The following is a 13,480-nucleotide window of genomic DNA, read 5'->3' as shown; positions in this document are numbered from 1 at the left end:
AGCCGTTTGCGCGGGGCCACCTCCTCCCAGCCAGACCTCCCGTAGCCCCAGAGGAAGGCCTCAGCCAGGAGCCACTGCCGGGACTCAGGTCAGTTCCCCGGCACCGCTGTCCGGGGTTCTGCTCATGGGAAGCTGGACGGGCTGTCTCTCTGCCTTCCCAGCCCCCCTGCTCCTGGAGAGGTGGGATTAAGCCTGGGGACATGTCCTTTCTTGGCCAGACCTTTCCAGAAAAGGAAGTCATTGACTCCTCTGTCCAGAAGACGTCTTTGGACTGTGACCTTTTCACCCTCCGCTCTTGGTCAAGGAGCAATCGTCTTGGCCTCACCAGGCGCCCGTCAGCCAGCCGTGCGGATGACCAGCCCCTCTGGAGGCACCCCTTCCCCAGCTTAGCCTGAACCAGTTCTTGAAACTATTCGCAGACCACAGGCCTTCGTGGGTAACGCTACACAACTACTCTTTTATTAATGGTCTACAATTTCTCTTAAGACAGGTTTTCCAGCTTGTTAATTCTAAAAGAATTCGGATGACTTACTAAGTTGCTGCTTAATAGCACTTCATACTATCTTAGCTTTAATCGCTTCGTATTTTAACTGTATGGTTAATGAAAAGCCATATTTTAAGTTAATTTGTAAATAACTTCTCGCAGTTGTGTTTTCTATTAATATTTATTGAGTGCCCTTTAAAGCATACATTTTGAGGAACTACCATTAGACAGATACGGACAGCCACATTTTTTTTTTAAAGCAAGAGTTTAATTTAAAAATGAGCTTTCCTGAAAATGATTTTCAACTAACTAGAGACAGAAGTAAAACTGGCTGTTTCAGAAAACAAATGAGCTCTCGCTCTGTGAGCACTGGGTCTGGAGGTGGGTTCTCTGGGCTGTAGTGTTGGAGTGGGTTAACTAGGGAAGGATTTTCCAGCCATTTGTCTGAGTCTCCCTCACGTCCTGACCCTCCTGATGGGCAGTGTTGGGTCCGTGTGAGTGTGGGGCCGGCTGGTCACACCCAGGACTCTTCCTGTGAGTCATGGGCGCTTCTCCCCACAGGCAGGACCTGGAGCTGTGAAGGGCCCCTCTGCGCTCCAGCTGCATCCTTGGCGTGGACGGTGACCAGGAGCTCTCGGGCCGCCCTCCTCTGCTGGCCTCACCGCCCACCTTAGCTCCAGCCTCGGCCTTCATGCCTGCGGCTTCTGGAACCACGTGCTTCTAGCCGCGGGCGCCCTGGGGCCTTCCTGAGCTCCTCCGACCCCCTCCTTCTCTTAGAGGTTGGTGTGGCTCCGTGTCTCTGCTTCTCACACAGCAGTCTCAGAAGGCGGATTTCCCTCAATCTAGGGAGAGCTTGATAAGCCTCTGTTCTTGTTTCTGCTGTCTCTGTGTTTGGTGATCCATCTCGCATCAGATTCTCCCAGCTCCGTGTGCTGGATTTAAATTAGAACATTCGGGGTGGGAGGAGGTTCAAGAGGGAGGGGACATAGGTATACTTACGGCCGATTGACGTTTTTGTTCAGCAGAAAGCACCATGACATTGTAAGGCAGTTATCCTCCAGTTGAAAAAATATCAACTTTCACAAGTGACTTAGGTAGATTCTCTCTAGAGGAAAGTGATCAGTGTTGTCAGGTGGAGGCCCGCAGGCCACTGCTCACAGTTAAAGCAGGAAAAACTGGTCCTTAGGGCTCCAGGCGGGAGAGCATGTGCCCTCCGGCCACTTTTGTGTCCTGTGGTGTCGGCTCCCGGGTCAGGGCCCTCACTGCTCCCCCACAGCCCTCTCCAGCTCTCAGACATCAGCCCACAGCCAGGACTCTGAGCTGACTTTGCTTTTACTGTCCTAGGATGGTGGAGAGTAAAGTGTCAGGGCTGGGATTCCATCAGTCTGAGTTTCGGCCAAGAAACTGCACATTCAGGGACTTCCTTGGTGGTCCAGTGGCTAAGGCTCTGCGTTCCCAATGCAGGGGGCCCAGGTTCGATCCCTGGTCAGGAAACTAGATCCCATATGCCACAACTAAGACCCTGCATATCCACATAAATGAAAAAAAAAAAAAGAGAGAGACAGCACATTCATATCAACTGCAGAGAACGTGTGAATAGCATTCATCACGATTGCCACTCTGGTGGTCACGGTGCAGCTGGTTCCAAAAGAAACTAAGTCAGCTTCCTAACAGGGCGTGTGTTCCTGGAACTCACAGAACAGGACAGAACAGACCTGGCTCCCCCTCCTCCCGGAGCTGGTCTGAGTCAGACTGGGACACAGGTGCTGAGGATCTGTGTCTCAGGACCAACTGTCCCCCCACCTCCCACCTTCCGCCAACACCATTCTCGTCTCACCGACACCCTGACCCTGTCTTTGATCTACGACTAGCGGCCCCTCCAGAGAGGATGGCGGTGCTCAGGCAGCTGGCGCTGCTGCTCTGGAAGAACTATACTCTGCAGGTGGGCCCAGCTCTGTGGGTGCTGGGGGCAAGGGGCCTGGTGGAGGGGCATCGGTGGGAGGGGCTGCGGGGCCCTCCACCTCCAGCTGAGGGGGTGGTGAGGGGCCTGGTGGAGGGGCATCAGTGGGAGGGGCTCTGGTGCTCTCCCTCACCCCGAAGTCCCGTCTCTCCCCAGAAGCGGAAGGTGCTGGTGACCCTCTTGGAGCTCTTTCTGCCCCTGCTGTTCTCTGGGATCCTGATCTGGCTCCGCCTGAAGATACAGTCAGAGAACGTGCCCAATGCCACCCTCTACCCCAGCCAGTCCATCCGAGAGCTGCCCCTCTTCTTCAGCTTCCCCCCACCGGGGGCCACCTGGGAGCTGGCCTACATCCCATCCCAAAGTGAGGCGGTGCGCACAGTGGTGGAGAACGTGCAGAGGGCGCTGGTGATCAACCTGCGAGGTGCGGTGTCTGGGGCGCGGGGGGCGGGGTCCGGAGCGCTGCTAGGCTTGGGCCTCAGGGCAGGGCTGGTGGTGCAGGAGCCGGGCAGCGGCTGGGTGGACCCTGCCGCCCCCATCGTGGCCGCACTGCCCGAATCCCTCGGCCGTGTGGAGTCTCGGTGTAGCAGGAACCAGGGCCGTGAGGGTTTGCAGCCCCCAGCTGTTCGAGTGGGGATGGCATCCACGTACCCCAGAGAAGTTCTTTGTCACGAGGGCGAGGCGTGTTTCCAGTGCCCAGTGCCAGGGACCTCTCCTGGGATGTGGTTTGGTGAGGGCAGCTCTGACAAAGGTCAGCAGGAAGCCCACTAAGGGACATCCCCAGGAAACGTGCAGCCGCCCTCATTAGGTCTGTGCTCTCAGAACCGAGAGTATCTCCCCTTTTCTCTTGCCCTTGGTTTGGGCACCGCTCTCCCTTGATCTGTACAGTCCAGTGCAGCCAGCACTTAGGGCAAGGTTTCTGCTTCCTCCCTGGGGGATTAAGAGTCAAATCCTTCACGTGGAACGCGGTCTGGATGAGAGAGATCCCTGAACAGACTATACGTTCACACCCCCTTGGGTTTTTAAAGCCCACCGTTACGGTTCTGAGAGAGAGACTGAGGTGGGCTGCAGAATCCAGGGCAGGGCAGCCACCCCCAGAGAGGGGCCAGTCACCACTCAGCGCTGCTGCCGGCCCAGCTCCGGTTCTCAGCTTCCCGAAGCCCAGGACCCGCGTGGATGGTGAGGTTCTGCCAGTCCTCACTGCGGCCCGTCTCTGCCAGAAACAAAAGCCTCCTGGAGTCTTAGGAGAGGTTTATAAAGTGCTAGAGAAACTTGGGAGTTTTAGTCCTTGATCTGAAGGTGCAGTTTTTTCAAGCAGAGCAGGCGATTGGGCAACTCCAGGCGCCCCTTCTCCCCATAGCTCGCGGCTTCACCTCCGAGAAGGACTTCGAGGACTACATCAGATATGACAACCGCTCCACCAATGTGCTGGCCGCTCTGGTGTTTGAGCACACCTTCAACCACAGCCGGGACCCCCTGCCACTGGCGGTGAGGACCCCAGCCCCAAAGAGACCAGCTGCTTCTCCAGGAGCCAGGCTGCTGGTGGTCATGGCCCCCTCCCCACCCACAGACGCTCTGCCTGCCTGGGAACAAATGTGACTGTCCCCTGCATCCAGAAGTTTTAGAGGCCTCGCCTGAGGACAGTGGCTGTGGACTGTCGCTGTGGCCCCACTGTCCCGTTGTTCTGTAAAAGGCATTACTGATCTCCCTGGACAGAATCAAATAGGACAAGTAGGAAAGCCACAGATACTTGGAACTTGGTGCCACATAGCATTAAAACTTCAGTCACACGTTTAAACAAACAGAAAGAAAGGTTTTCTGGTTCCCCTGCTGGCATTAAGGCTGGGAAGCCATCGGATCCCCAGCCTTACGCTGGAGGCCTGCTGGTCAGCGGTGGTGCGTCACAGGTGGAGTTCCCATTGGTGACGCAGAGGAGGGTGGTGATGGGTGGTGCAGAGATGCCCCCGGGCTCCCTGTGCCCCAGCAGGACCACTCCCTCCCACCTCCTGAGACCCAGACCTTGTTGGGGGGGTAGTGCTGAGGTCACAGGAACAAAGGTCCCCCAGCCCCCTGACACTGGACGTGGATGTTTGCTCCTCTGGCCAGACCCCTGACAACGCTTGGTTTTCTCTTTACTTCTGCAGGTAAAATACCACTTACGCTTCAGTTACACACGAAGAAACTACATGTGGACTCAGACAGGCTCCTTTTTCCTGAAAGAGACAGAGGGATGGCACACCACTTCCCTTTTTCCACTCTTCCCAAACCCAGGACCCAGGGAGCCCACGTCCCCTGATGGCGGAGAACCTGGTGAGGAGCACTTTCAAGGGGCCTTCTTCCCTCCCCGGGTGCTGGCTGGTGATAGTCACATGGGGGAACCCACTCTGCATTTCTTTGGAAGAAGGTTTTTTTAATAATCTTATTTATTTGTTTATGGCTGTGCTGGGTCTTCATTGACATGTGGTCCTTCCTCTAGTTGCGGCGATCAGGGGCTACTCTTCCTTGCGGTGCCCAGGCTTCTCGTTGCGGTGGCTTCTTTTATTGCAGAGCATAGGCTCTAGGCTCACGGGCTTCAGTACTTGTGTCTTCTGGGCTCTAGAGCACAGGCTCAGTGGTTGTGGTACCTGGGCTTAGTAGCTCCATGGCATATGAGGTCTTCCCAGATCAGGGATCGAACCTGTGTCTCCTGCATTGGCAGGTGGATTCTTTACCACTGAGCCACCAGGGAAGCCCTGGAGGAAGATTTTTTTATGAGTATTAGATCTTCTTTGCAGAAGAACAGGAGCTTCCCAGGTGGCACTAGTGGTAAAGAACCCACCTGCCGATGCAGGAACGTAAGAGACTAGGGTTCCATCCCTGGGTGGGGAAGATCCCCGGGAGGAGGGCACGGCAACCCACTCCAGTGTTCTTGCCTGGAGAATCCCATGGACAGAGGAGCCTGGCGGGCTACAGTCCATGGAGTCACAAAGAGTCAGACAAGACTGAAGTGACTTTGCACGCACGCAGTAGAAGGAAGACATCCAGTAAGCCTGGATTCTGAGAGACCAAAATAATCTTTAAAAACATCTAAGGCTGTCTGTTTCCAGGAGACGTGGGCTTTCATATTTCTGTTTTTAAGGAGCTTCGATTTGCACAGGGTCTTTAGGGGTAGGTTCCGCATTTCCCTTCTCTCCTGCCCTTCTCTGTGTACAGTTTTATAGGTTTTGTAAGCTCTGTGGTCCTTGTGTAAGTGTCCACGATTTCATTGCATCAGTGGAATGTTTGCAGAAGTCAGATCTCGGCTTGTTGTCCCGTCACGGCGTGCACTGGTCTATCCAGTGGAAGGAACTCTGATGTGTAGTTGGCTTGTTTGTCTCCTCTGACCATGGTCCCATCTTAAAACTGAGTTTCTGGGCTCCAGGACTAGGCTTTGCCCTCAAGCTAAGACCTTCAGGCAGCATCCTGGGTGTTTCAAAGAATGTAGAATTCCTAGGTCTGCAAGAGGCAGAACTTGTTAGAGAGTCTGATGAAAAGACCCCAGGAATGTCCCTAGACAGAGCTGGGACTGCAGGAGGCGGCCAGCCTCTGGAGATGCATTTCAGAGGCCAGGACCCTGTCACCAGGCTAAAGTTCCAGGGAAAAGGTTTAAATCAGAAAGTGGAGCTGGGACAAGCAAGGCAGGGTGAAGTGTATAAGGCCCCACAGTGGAGCCCCGGGCAGGTCCCCGAGTGGGCAGGAGAAGCCACGTCAGCTGCCACACCCACTGCCTATGGCCAGCGGCAGGAAACCCTGGCCACGGTGACCCAGGGCAGTGCTGTCCCTCCTGTTTGTGGGGACAATTTCCTAAGCTTGGAAGCAATAGAGGAAGCAGTTCCCCAAGGAAAAGCATGACAGATTTCACTGTGTACAAACTTGAAATCTGCTTAGAAAAAAAATAAATAAAAGGAAAAGATAGAACAATGATTTTAAAACAAGAGACTGGGAAAACATTGCAGCAAATGATGAAGGGTGAATGTTTCCTGCGTCATAAAGGACTCCTTAGTCCACATCAGCTTAAAAAACCCACGAAGATCCCGAGAGGCGTGGAAAGGACGTGAAGCTGCCACACAGCACCGCACCCCCTGCCATGAGTTAGGCCAGGGTTGTCCCCAAGCCCACCCCCAAGTGTCCATACCTTAGACCCCTGATCCCTGATAAAGACACAGCCCCTGAAATAGCCTGAAAGGAGAAAATCCAGATACACAAAGATGTTTCCCACAGCATTATTTACGATCATTAAAATTTCAGCTGTGGGGCCGTGATTGATCACAGAGGGTAGCTGCTCGTCGGTGTTGAGCAACCACAGAGGTTGTGGTGGTGAAGACCCTGCAGCAGCATACGTGGCCTCGTGGGGGAACCACATGTGAGCAGGAGGCAGGCAGGGTGTTTCCTGGGGGACGCTGGCTTTCAAGCCAGGAGACCAGGGTCCATCTTGGCTGCGGCCCCTCCTGCTGTGCGGGGGCTCCACACCTGGGCCTCGGTGGCCCTGTGTGTCCCATGAGGACAGTGTTGCCTATTCTGCAGGGTCTTTGTGAAGACAAGAACTAAACCACCACCCCGCACAGCAAGGGGTACTGTTCACGGGGCGCCTGCTGTTACCACAGCCATGAAACCACTTACTCTCAAGGGAGATGGCAGACATGATGGCCTTGTGCAGGGGGTGGGCATAGAATTGCTTTTCTGTTTTCTAGAGGCAGCTGACAGTTTTGTGTCAGAGGACATTAGGTGTTCCAAATATCACTCACTATTTTAGGGACAAGGGTGCCCACGCCACCCAGGCCTGCACCCCACATCCCCTGGGGCTCAGACCTCAGGGACCCAGGCCGCCCTTCTGAGGCTGTGTCCGCACTTCCGTAGGCTCAGCCCCTAGCAGGCCTTGCTCTGGACTGGAATATGTATCGTCCCTCTCTTTTTCATTGTAAAAGTTTTATCATGGACGCCTGTGAGGAGTCAGACAGGGCCAGCAGAGAGGGATCACTGAGTGCACAGAGCTGTGTAGTGCTGGCCTCTGGTCTGTGGATCCTGCCTCCCTGTGAGATGGGAATGAATGTTGCTGATCAGCTGGTCTCAAGGAAGCAAGACTATTGTCGATAAATATTATCTCAGTAGGTCCTTAAAAACAGGCAAGGGAGGCAGAAGAGAGACAGAGAAAGATGTGATGACATGGAGGCCGGTCAGAGAGATGCTGCCTGGATGGCTGGGAAGGTCGAGGGAGGGCTCAGGAGCCAGAGAGGAGTGAGCGGCCCCTGCGAACGGCAGGCCTGCAGGAGACCTCGGCCCGTCACCAGCTCGGTGCCCACAGCGCTCCGAGCACCTGCACTGGGATGTGACGTCCCCCATGCGTGTCGCCCCCACAAGCCAGAACACCCTCTGCCCCTGCACGCAGGTTACATCCGTGAGGGCTTCCTGGCCGTGCAGCACGCGGTGGACAGGGCCATCATGCATTACCACGCCAACGCCTCCGCGCACCAGCTGTTCGAGAAGCTCACGGTGATCGCTAAGCGGTTCCCTTACCCACCTTTCATCTCCGACCCCTTCCTGGTCGCCATCCAGTACCAGCTTCCACTGCTGCTCATGCTGAGCTTCACCTACACCTCCCTCAGCATCATCCGGGCCATCGTGCAGGAGAAGGAGAAGAAGCTGAAGGTAACCCTTCTGTGTCTGCCTGGAGGGACCCTGGGTTTTGGTTCTATGCAGCCACAGGCGGTCCTGTCCTTAGTCCTGCTGTCCGGCCTGGGCAGTTGCTGGGCATTGAGGTCACCGGGGCAGCTGGGCATGGGGCTGATGCCCACGAGGTTCAGCCCATCTTGGGCTTCTCTGAAATCAAGCCTGGTCCATCCAGATTTTTACCACCCTGATAAAGCACCGTAGTTCATATACTGTACACTAAAGACTTAATCTGATGGCTCAGACAAGAAAGAATCTGCCTGCAATGTAGGAGACCTGGGTTCGATCCCTGGGTCGGGAAGATCCCCTGGGGAAGGGAATGGCTACCCACTCCAGTATTCTTGCCTGGAGAATCCCATCGACAGAGGAGTCTGGTGGGCTATCGTCTATGGGGTTGCAAAGTCAGACATGATTGAACAACTAACAGTTTTTTACTTTTCATGTTAAAGACTGAACATTGAAAAGCCAGTGTTCTGAATACATCAGGTTAAGTAAAACACATCACTGAAACTGATCTTACTTGTTGCTTTAAACTTTTTTTTTTTTTTTGGCCATGCCATGCGGCTTGCAGGATCTTAGTTTCCTGACCAGGGATTGAACTCAGTCCCTCAACAGTGAGAGCACAGAGTCTGAGCCACTGGGCTGCCAGGAAACCCTCCCTTTAAACTTTTTTGATGCAGCTGCTGAAATTCCGAATTATGTGTGTGGCTTGCATCCTCTTTCTGTTGAGAATCTAGGTCAACGTTCCCCAACATTGTAGGTCAACATTCCCCTATGTGGCGAGCAGAAAGCTAACTCTGGGGGTAATCAAGGGCGGCCGGAGTGTCCAGCTGCTGGGCAGACTTGTGGGGGCCTGGGAGGTGTATGAAGTGCACCTCACTGATGTGATGTAGCTGCAGACACCTGGACACAGCTGCGTCCCCTGCGAGCTCCCAGCACTAATTCTGCCAGTCATCAGAATTTACGTGAGGTTCTCCCTCTAGCGGGGCTTCCCTGTTAGCTCAGCTGGTAAAGAATCCACCTGCAATGTAGGAGACCCCGGTTCGATTCTTGGGTTGAGAAGATCCCCTGGAAAAGGATAGGCTACCCACTCCAGTGTTGTTGGGCTTCCCTGGTGGCTCAGAAGGTAAAGAATCTGCCTGCAATACAGGAGACCTGGGTTCAGTCCCTGGGTCGGGAAGATCCCCTGGAGGAAGGCATGGCTACCCACTCTAGTATCCTGGCCTGGAGAATCCCCATGGACAGAGGATCCTGGCGGGCTACAGTCCATGGGGTTGCAAAGAGTCAGACACGACTGAGCGACTAAGCACAGCATAGCACTCCCTTTAGCAATGTCTGCAGTGCCAGTGGAAGGGCATTTAGAGTATTCTCAGCAGTGCCAACTCTGTGATTATTGGAGCTTTTAAACTGCTGCAAACGAGGGGCTCAGGGAACTCATGAAGTGGGTCCTGTTCTCTTGGCGCCTAAATAACTTTAAGATAATGGTGCAGTGTTGAAGCAGTCAGCTGTGGACGAGGACACAGTTCAGGAGAAGGTGTTTGCATGTGTACACGCCCCCAGATAACATAGATGGACCCAGCATGACCAGACGCTGAATGGTCACTGAGCCCAAGCGGTGGGGGTGTGGGTGGCCACTATTCCAATCATCCCATTTTTCACGCCTTTTGAAACTGTGAGTAGAAAGCTGGGAAATCAGCCTTGCTTGGTTGCCGGCCCAGGAGAGACACTTCACCAGGAGAGGTGGCCCTGGTCCCAAATCCCCGAGAGCAGCGCGGTCCATACAGATAGACAGGCCTGGGTCCGCCCCCTCTGTGGGCCCACTGGGCACCTGCAGCAGGCAGGGCTGAGGAGCAGGATTTTTAATCTTAGTTTCAGCCAAATCAGCCCCGTGTGGCCGCGGGCACGGCTGTATGGGCCAGGGCTGGCGTGGCGTGGCGTGGTGGGGGCGCACTGGGGCCCGGGGAGGCAGCGTGGATCAAGTGCAGCAGATCCTGTGCACCCCCAGGAGTACATGCGTATGATGGGGCTCAGCAGCTGGCTGCTCTGGACGGCATGGTTCCTCCTTTTCTTCCTCCTCCTCCTCGTCGCCGTCTCCTTCATGACCCTGCTCTTCTGTGTCAAGGTGAGCGCGGCCCCAGAAGGGAGTCTGACATGAAAAGCAAGGCGTCCAGGGTGGGGGCTGGTGGGCAGATACATCCGTGGCACCCCCAGGGAGACCCCCAAGACTCCGCCCTGGTGGGAGGGAGCACCGTGTGGCACCTCCTCCTGCCCGTCCCAGCTCCGATGGTGGAGACTGCCCCCACAGAGGGCACGGAGGTGGCCCTGTGTCCCTGTCCCCCGCCACCAGCTGCCCCTGCCGCGCAGGTGAAGAAGGACGTGGCGGTGCTGGCGCACAGCGACCCCACGCTGGTGCTGGTCTTCCTGGCCTGCTTTGCCGTCTCCTCCATCTCCTTCAGCTTCATGGTCAGCACCTTCTTCAGCAAAGGTGAGTTGTCCTGTCTTAGGGGATCCCCAGCTCAGAAGACGGCGGTGTTTCTCTTGGGATGAGTGAGGCTCAGGGGTCCGAGGGCATCTGAACAGAAATGACCCAGGGGCCGACGTGTTCTTTACTCTGCGCCTCCTCCACATTCAGCTTTCTAAGTATTGGCATACATCCTTGAACAGTTCTTTCAGTGAAGCTCGGCAAGGGATTAATTCTCCTTGACTTTCTGTGTCCCAAGAGAGCTTGTTTTGCCCTCACTTCCGAAGGCTGTTTAGCTGGAGTGTAAGCATCTCCTTGGCACTTTGGTAACATTAGCTTGTGGCCACGGGGCTTCCCTTATTGCTGGGAAGAAGGCTGCTAATGGTCTAGGTCTGGTTTTTCTGTGTGGATGTTTGGATCTGAGAATCTCAGACCTTCATTTCAGTTCATCATCTGTCCGACTGTGCCCTGTTATTCCCCCATCTCTCCTATTAAACCTGACTCGGAGCCTCTCAGGCTGCCCTTCATGTCTTGTAACTAACTTCTTTTTTTTTTTTATTATTGTGGTAAAATACATATAAATTTACCGCCTTAACCAATTTTGTTTATTTGGTTGTTTTTGGTGGCACTGGGTTTTTCGCTGCTCCACGGAGGCTTTCTCTAATTGTGAGCAGGCTTCTCCTTGTGGCGGCTTCTCTTGCTGTGACTCACGGGCTCCAGAGCTCAGGCTCAGTCGCTGTGGTGGACGGGGTTAGTTATCTCGAGGCATGTGGGATCTTCCTGAGCCAGGGATCGAACCTGCGTCCCCTGCATTGGCAGGCAGATTCCTAACCACTGGACCACCAGGGAAGCCCCTGATGTCCTCAACAGATCTTTGGGCATAAAGAACTCTTAATGCTGGAGTCTGTGGGGGTCACTGCATGGACTAAAGCCCCCTGTCTCCCCACCCAGCACCTGTGGACACTTGGCCTCTTTCAGGTCTTTCCCACGTGTCACCTGCCCATCCAGGCCTCCCTTGGCCACCTGGTTACAGTCACAGCCCCCAGCCCAGGGTGCATCTTGTCCTGGGTCAGCGGTTTGCTGCCCCTCGCAGGCTATGCCCACCCAGCATCCCTGCCTTGCTGGCTTTCTTGTCCACCAGCCATGTACGCGCCAGTCCTAAACTCTCCCAGTTCCACCATCTATGTACGCGCCAGTCCTAAGCTCCCCCAGTTCCACCAGCTATGTACGCACTGGTCCTAAGCTCCCCAAGTGGAGGGCTTTGCCTCCCTGGTGCCTGGACCAGGGCCTGGCACTGAGCAGGTCCGACGAGTCTCTGTGGGCCAAATGAGTGAACGAGACAGGGCAGGGCTGGGGGTGCGCAGTGGGCAGTCAGGGCTCAGTGTTGGTCACATCAGGTAAAGGCAGCTGGAGGCGGGTCTGTGGGAGAGGGTGGAGCAGTCACGTTGGGGTCCCTGGGATGGGGCAGACACATGCCGCCCCAGGTGGAGTGGTGTTCCCTGCAGCTTAGGCATCCCAACAAGGGAAGAGGCTGTGGACTGAGTGGGGGCCCCCCAGCACTGAACTTCGGTCCCCAGCCAATGTCAGGCTAGGGTCGGGTGGCTCGCACGAGGGACGGGTCCTTGGTGCCCCAGGGGGTGCTGGGGGTGCACACGCCGGTCTTGCCCTCTCTCCATCCACAGCCAACATGGCAGCAGCCATTGGCGGCTTCCTCTACTTCTTCTCCTACATCCCCTACTTCTTCGTCGCTCCTCGGTACAACTGGATGACGCTGAGCCAGAAGCTCTTCTCCTGCCTCCTATCCAATGTCGCCATGGCGATGGGAGCCCAGCTCATAGGGAAATTTGAAGCTAAAGGTGAGTAGTTTCCCTTTTCATAGCTGCTCTTGCTGGTTCAGTTGCCCCAAGAGGGTCTGAGCAGAGGGCCCTCCAGCCCCGAGATGCTCACTCCAGCCACTTCAGCGCAGCTCCACGAGCCGAGCACCTGAAAGGCAAGTCCTCACAACGGGGAGAAGGGGCTGGAGCCACAAGGGAGGCAGATCAAAGACACGTGGCAGACTGGACAGAGAGTCAGGGTGTCCACCGCGACATCAGCCACCCCCATCCCTTCTCTGAGCTCCCCACGAAGCCCTGCCTGGGACCAACTGTCACTGCTGGAAGACACTGGACATGAGAGTCTGCATTTGCCGGTCGTGGGGCTCAAGCTGGTTACCTTTGAGTCTCCGCCTGCCTCGTGGGTTTAGGGTTCCTAGGCCTGGGGTCTCAGTCTGTGAGTTCAATAGCTCCCAGCTCTCGGTAAAGCGGTGGAATTAGCGTCTCCCCTCCCCCTGTTTCCCTGATACCTCCTGCAGGGATTGGCAATGAAGACAGGAAACCTGAGAGAGGAACAAGGGACACACCGGGACATGGCTTTCTCGGGTTTTGTGACATTTCCTAACCTGTAAAATGTCATGTGTTAGTCGCTCAGTCGCGTCTGACTCTGCGACCCCATGGACTGTAGCCTGCCAGGCTCCTCTATCCATGGAATTCTCTAGGCAAGAATACTGGAGCAGGTTGCCATTTCCTTCTCCAGGGGACCTTCCTGACCCAGGGATCGAACCCTGGCCTCCTGCACTGCAGGCGGATTCTTTACACTCTGCCCCACTAGGCTTAGGCGTAAAGTGTCTTGGCAGTCAGATAAATGCTGCTGGGCTGATGCTGGCCTGGGGGCTCCCGTTTTTGCTCAGATTTCACTTGACGTGGAGTCAAGGCTCCTCTGAAGGCCGAAAGTGCACCTGGTCTTACCCTTCACCCCACACCTGCTGGGAGATCTCCAGTGGCAGAGCACTCACCTCTCAGGAGAAGGCCCTGATCGTTCCCATCACTCAGACCCTCTCATGGAAGGGCTTGAAGAG

General features: G+C 55.3%; 1 protein-coding gene across 1 annotated transcript in view; it reads left to right on the top strand.

The window, feature by feature from the left end:
* Positions 1-13,480, top strand: part of ABCA3 (ATP-binding cassette, sub-family A (ABC1), member 3) — a 34,367-nt gene continuing 20,887 nt past the window's right edge. Inside the window, 11 exon segments of the mRNA XM_010840462.1 lie at positions 1-88; positions 219-436; positions 1,046-1,263; positions 2,356-2,426; positions 2,601-2,865; positions 3,802-3,929; positions 4,586-4,751; positions 7,846-8,105; positions 10,132-10,248; positions 10,491-10,611; positions 12,270-12,443. Of these exon segments, the coding sequence (XP_010838764.1) occupies positions 2,373-2,426; positions 2,601-2,865; positions 3,802-3,929; positions 4,586-4,751; positions 7,846-8,105; positions 10,132-10,248; positions 10,491-10,611; positions 12,270-12,443 (1,285 nt within the window). The 5' untranslated portion in view covers positions 1-88; positions 219-436; positions 1,046-1,263; positions 2,356-2,372.

The sequence above is a fragment of the Bison bison genome, unplaced genomic scaffold, assembly GCF_000754665.1.
Source record: "Bison bison bison isolate TAMUID 2011002044 unplaced genomic scaffold, Bison_UMD1.0 scf7180017864144, whole genome shotgun sequence".
In the NCBI taxonomy this organism is placed as follows: domain Eukaryota; kingdom Metazoa; phylum Chordata; class Mammalia; order Artiodactyla; family Bovidae; genus Bison; species Bison bison.
Note: the sequence above shows the minus strand (reverse complement) of the source record. Positions and strands in the feature narration are given on the sequence as shown.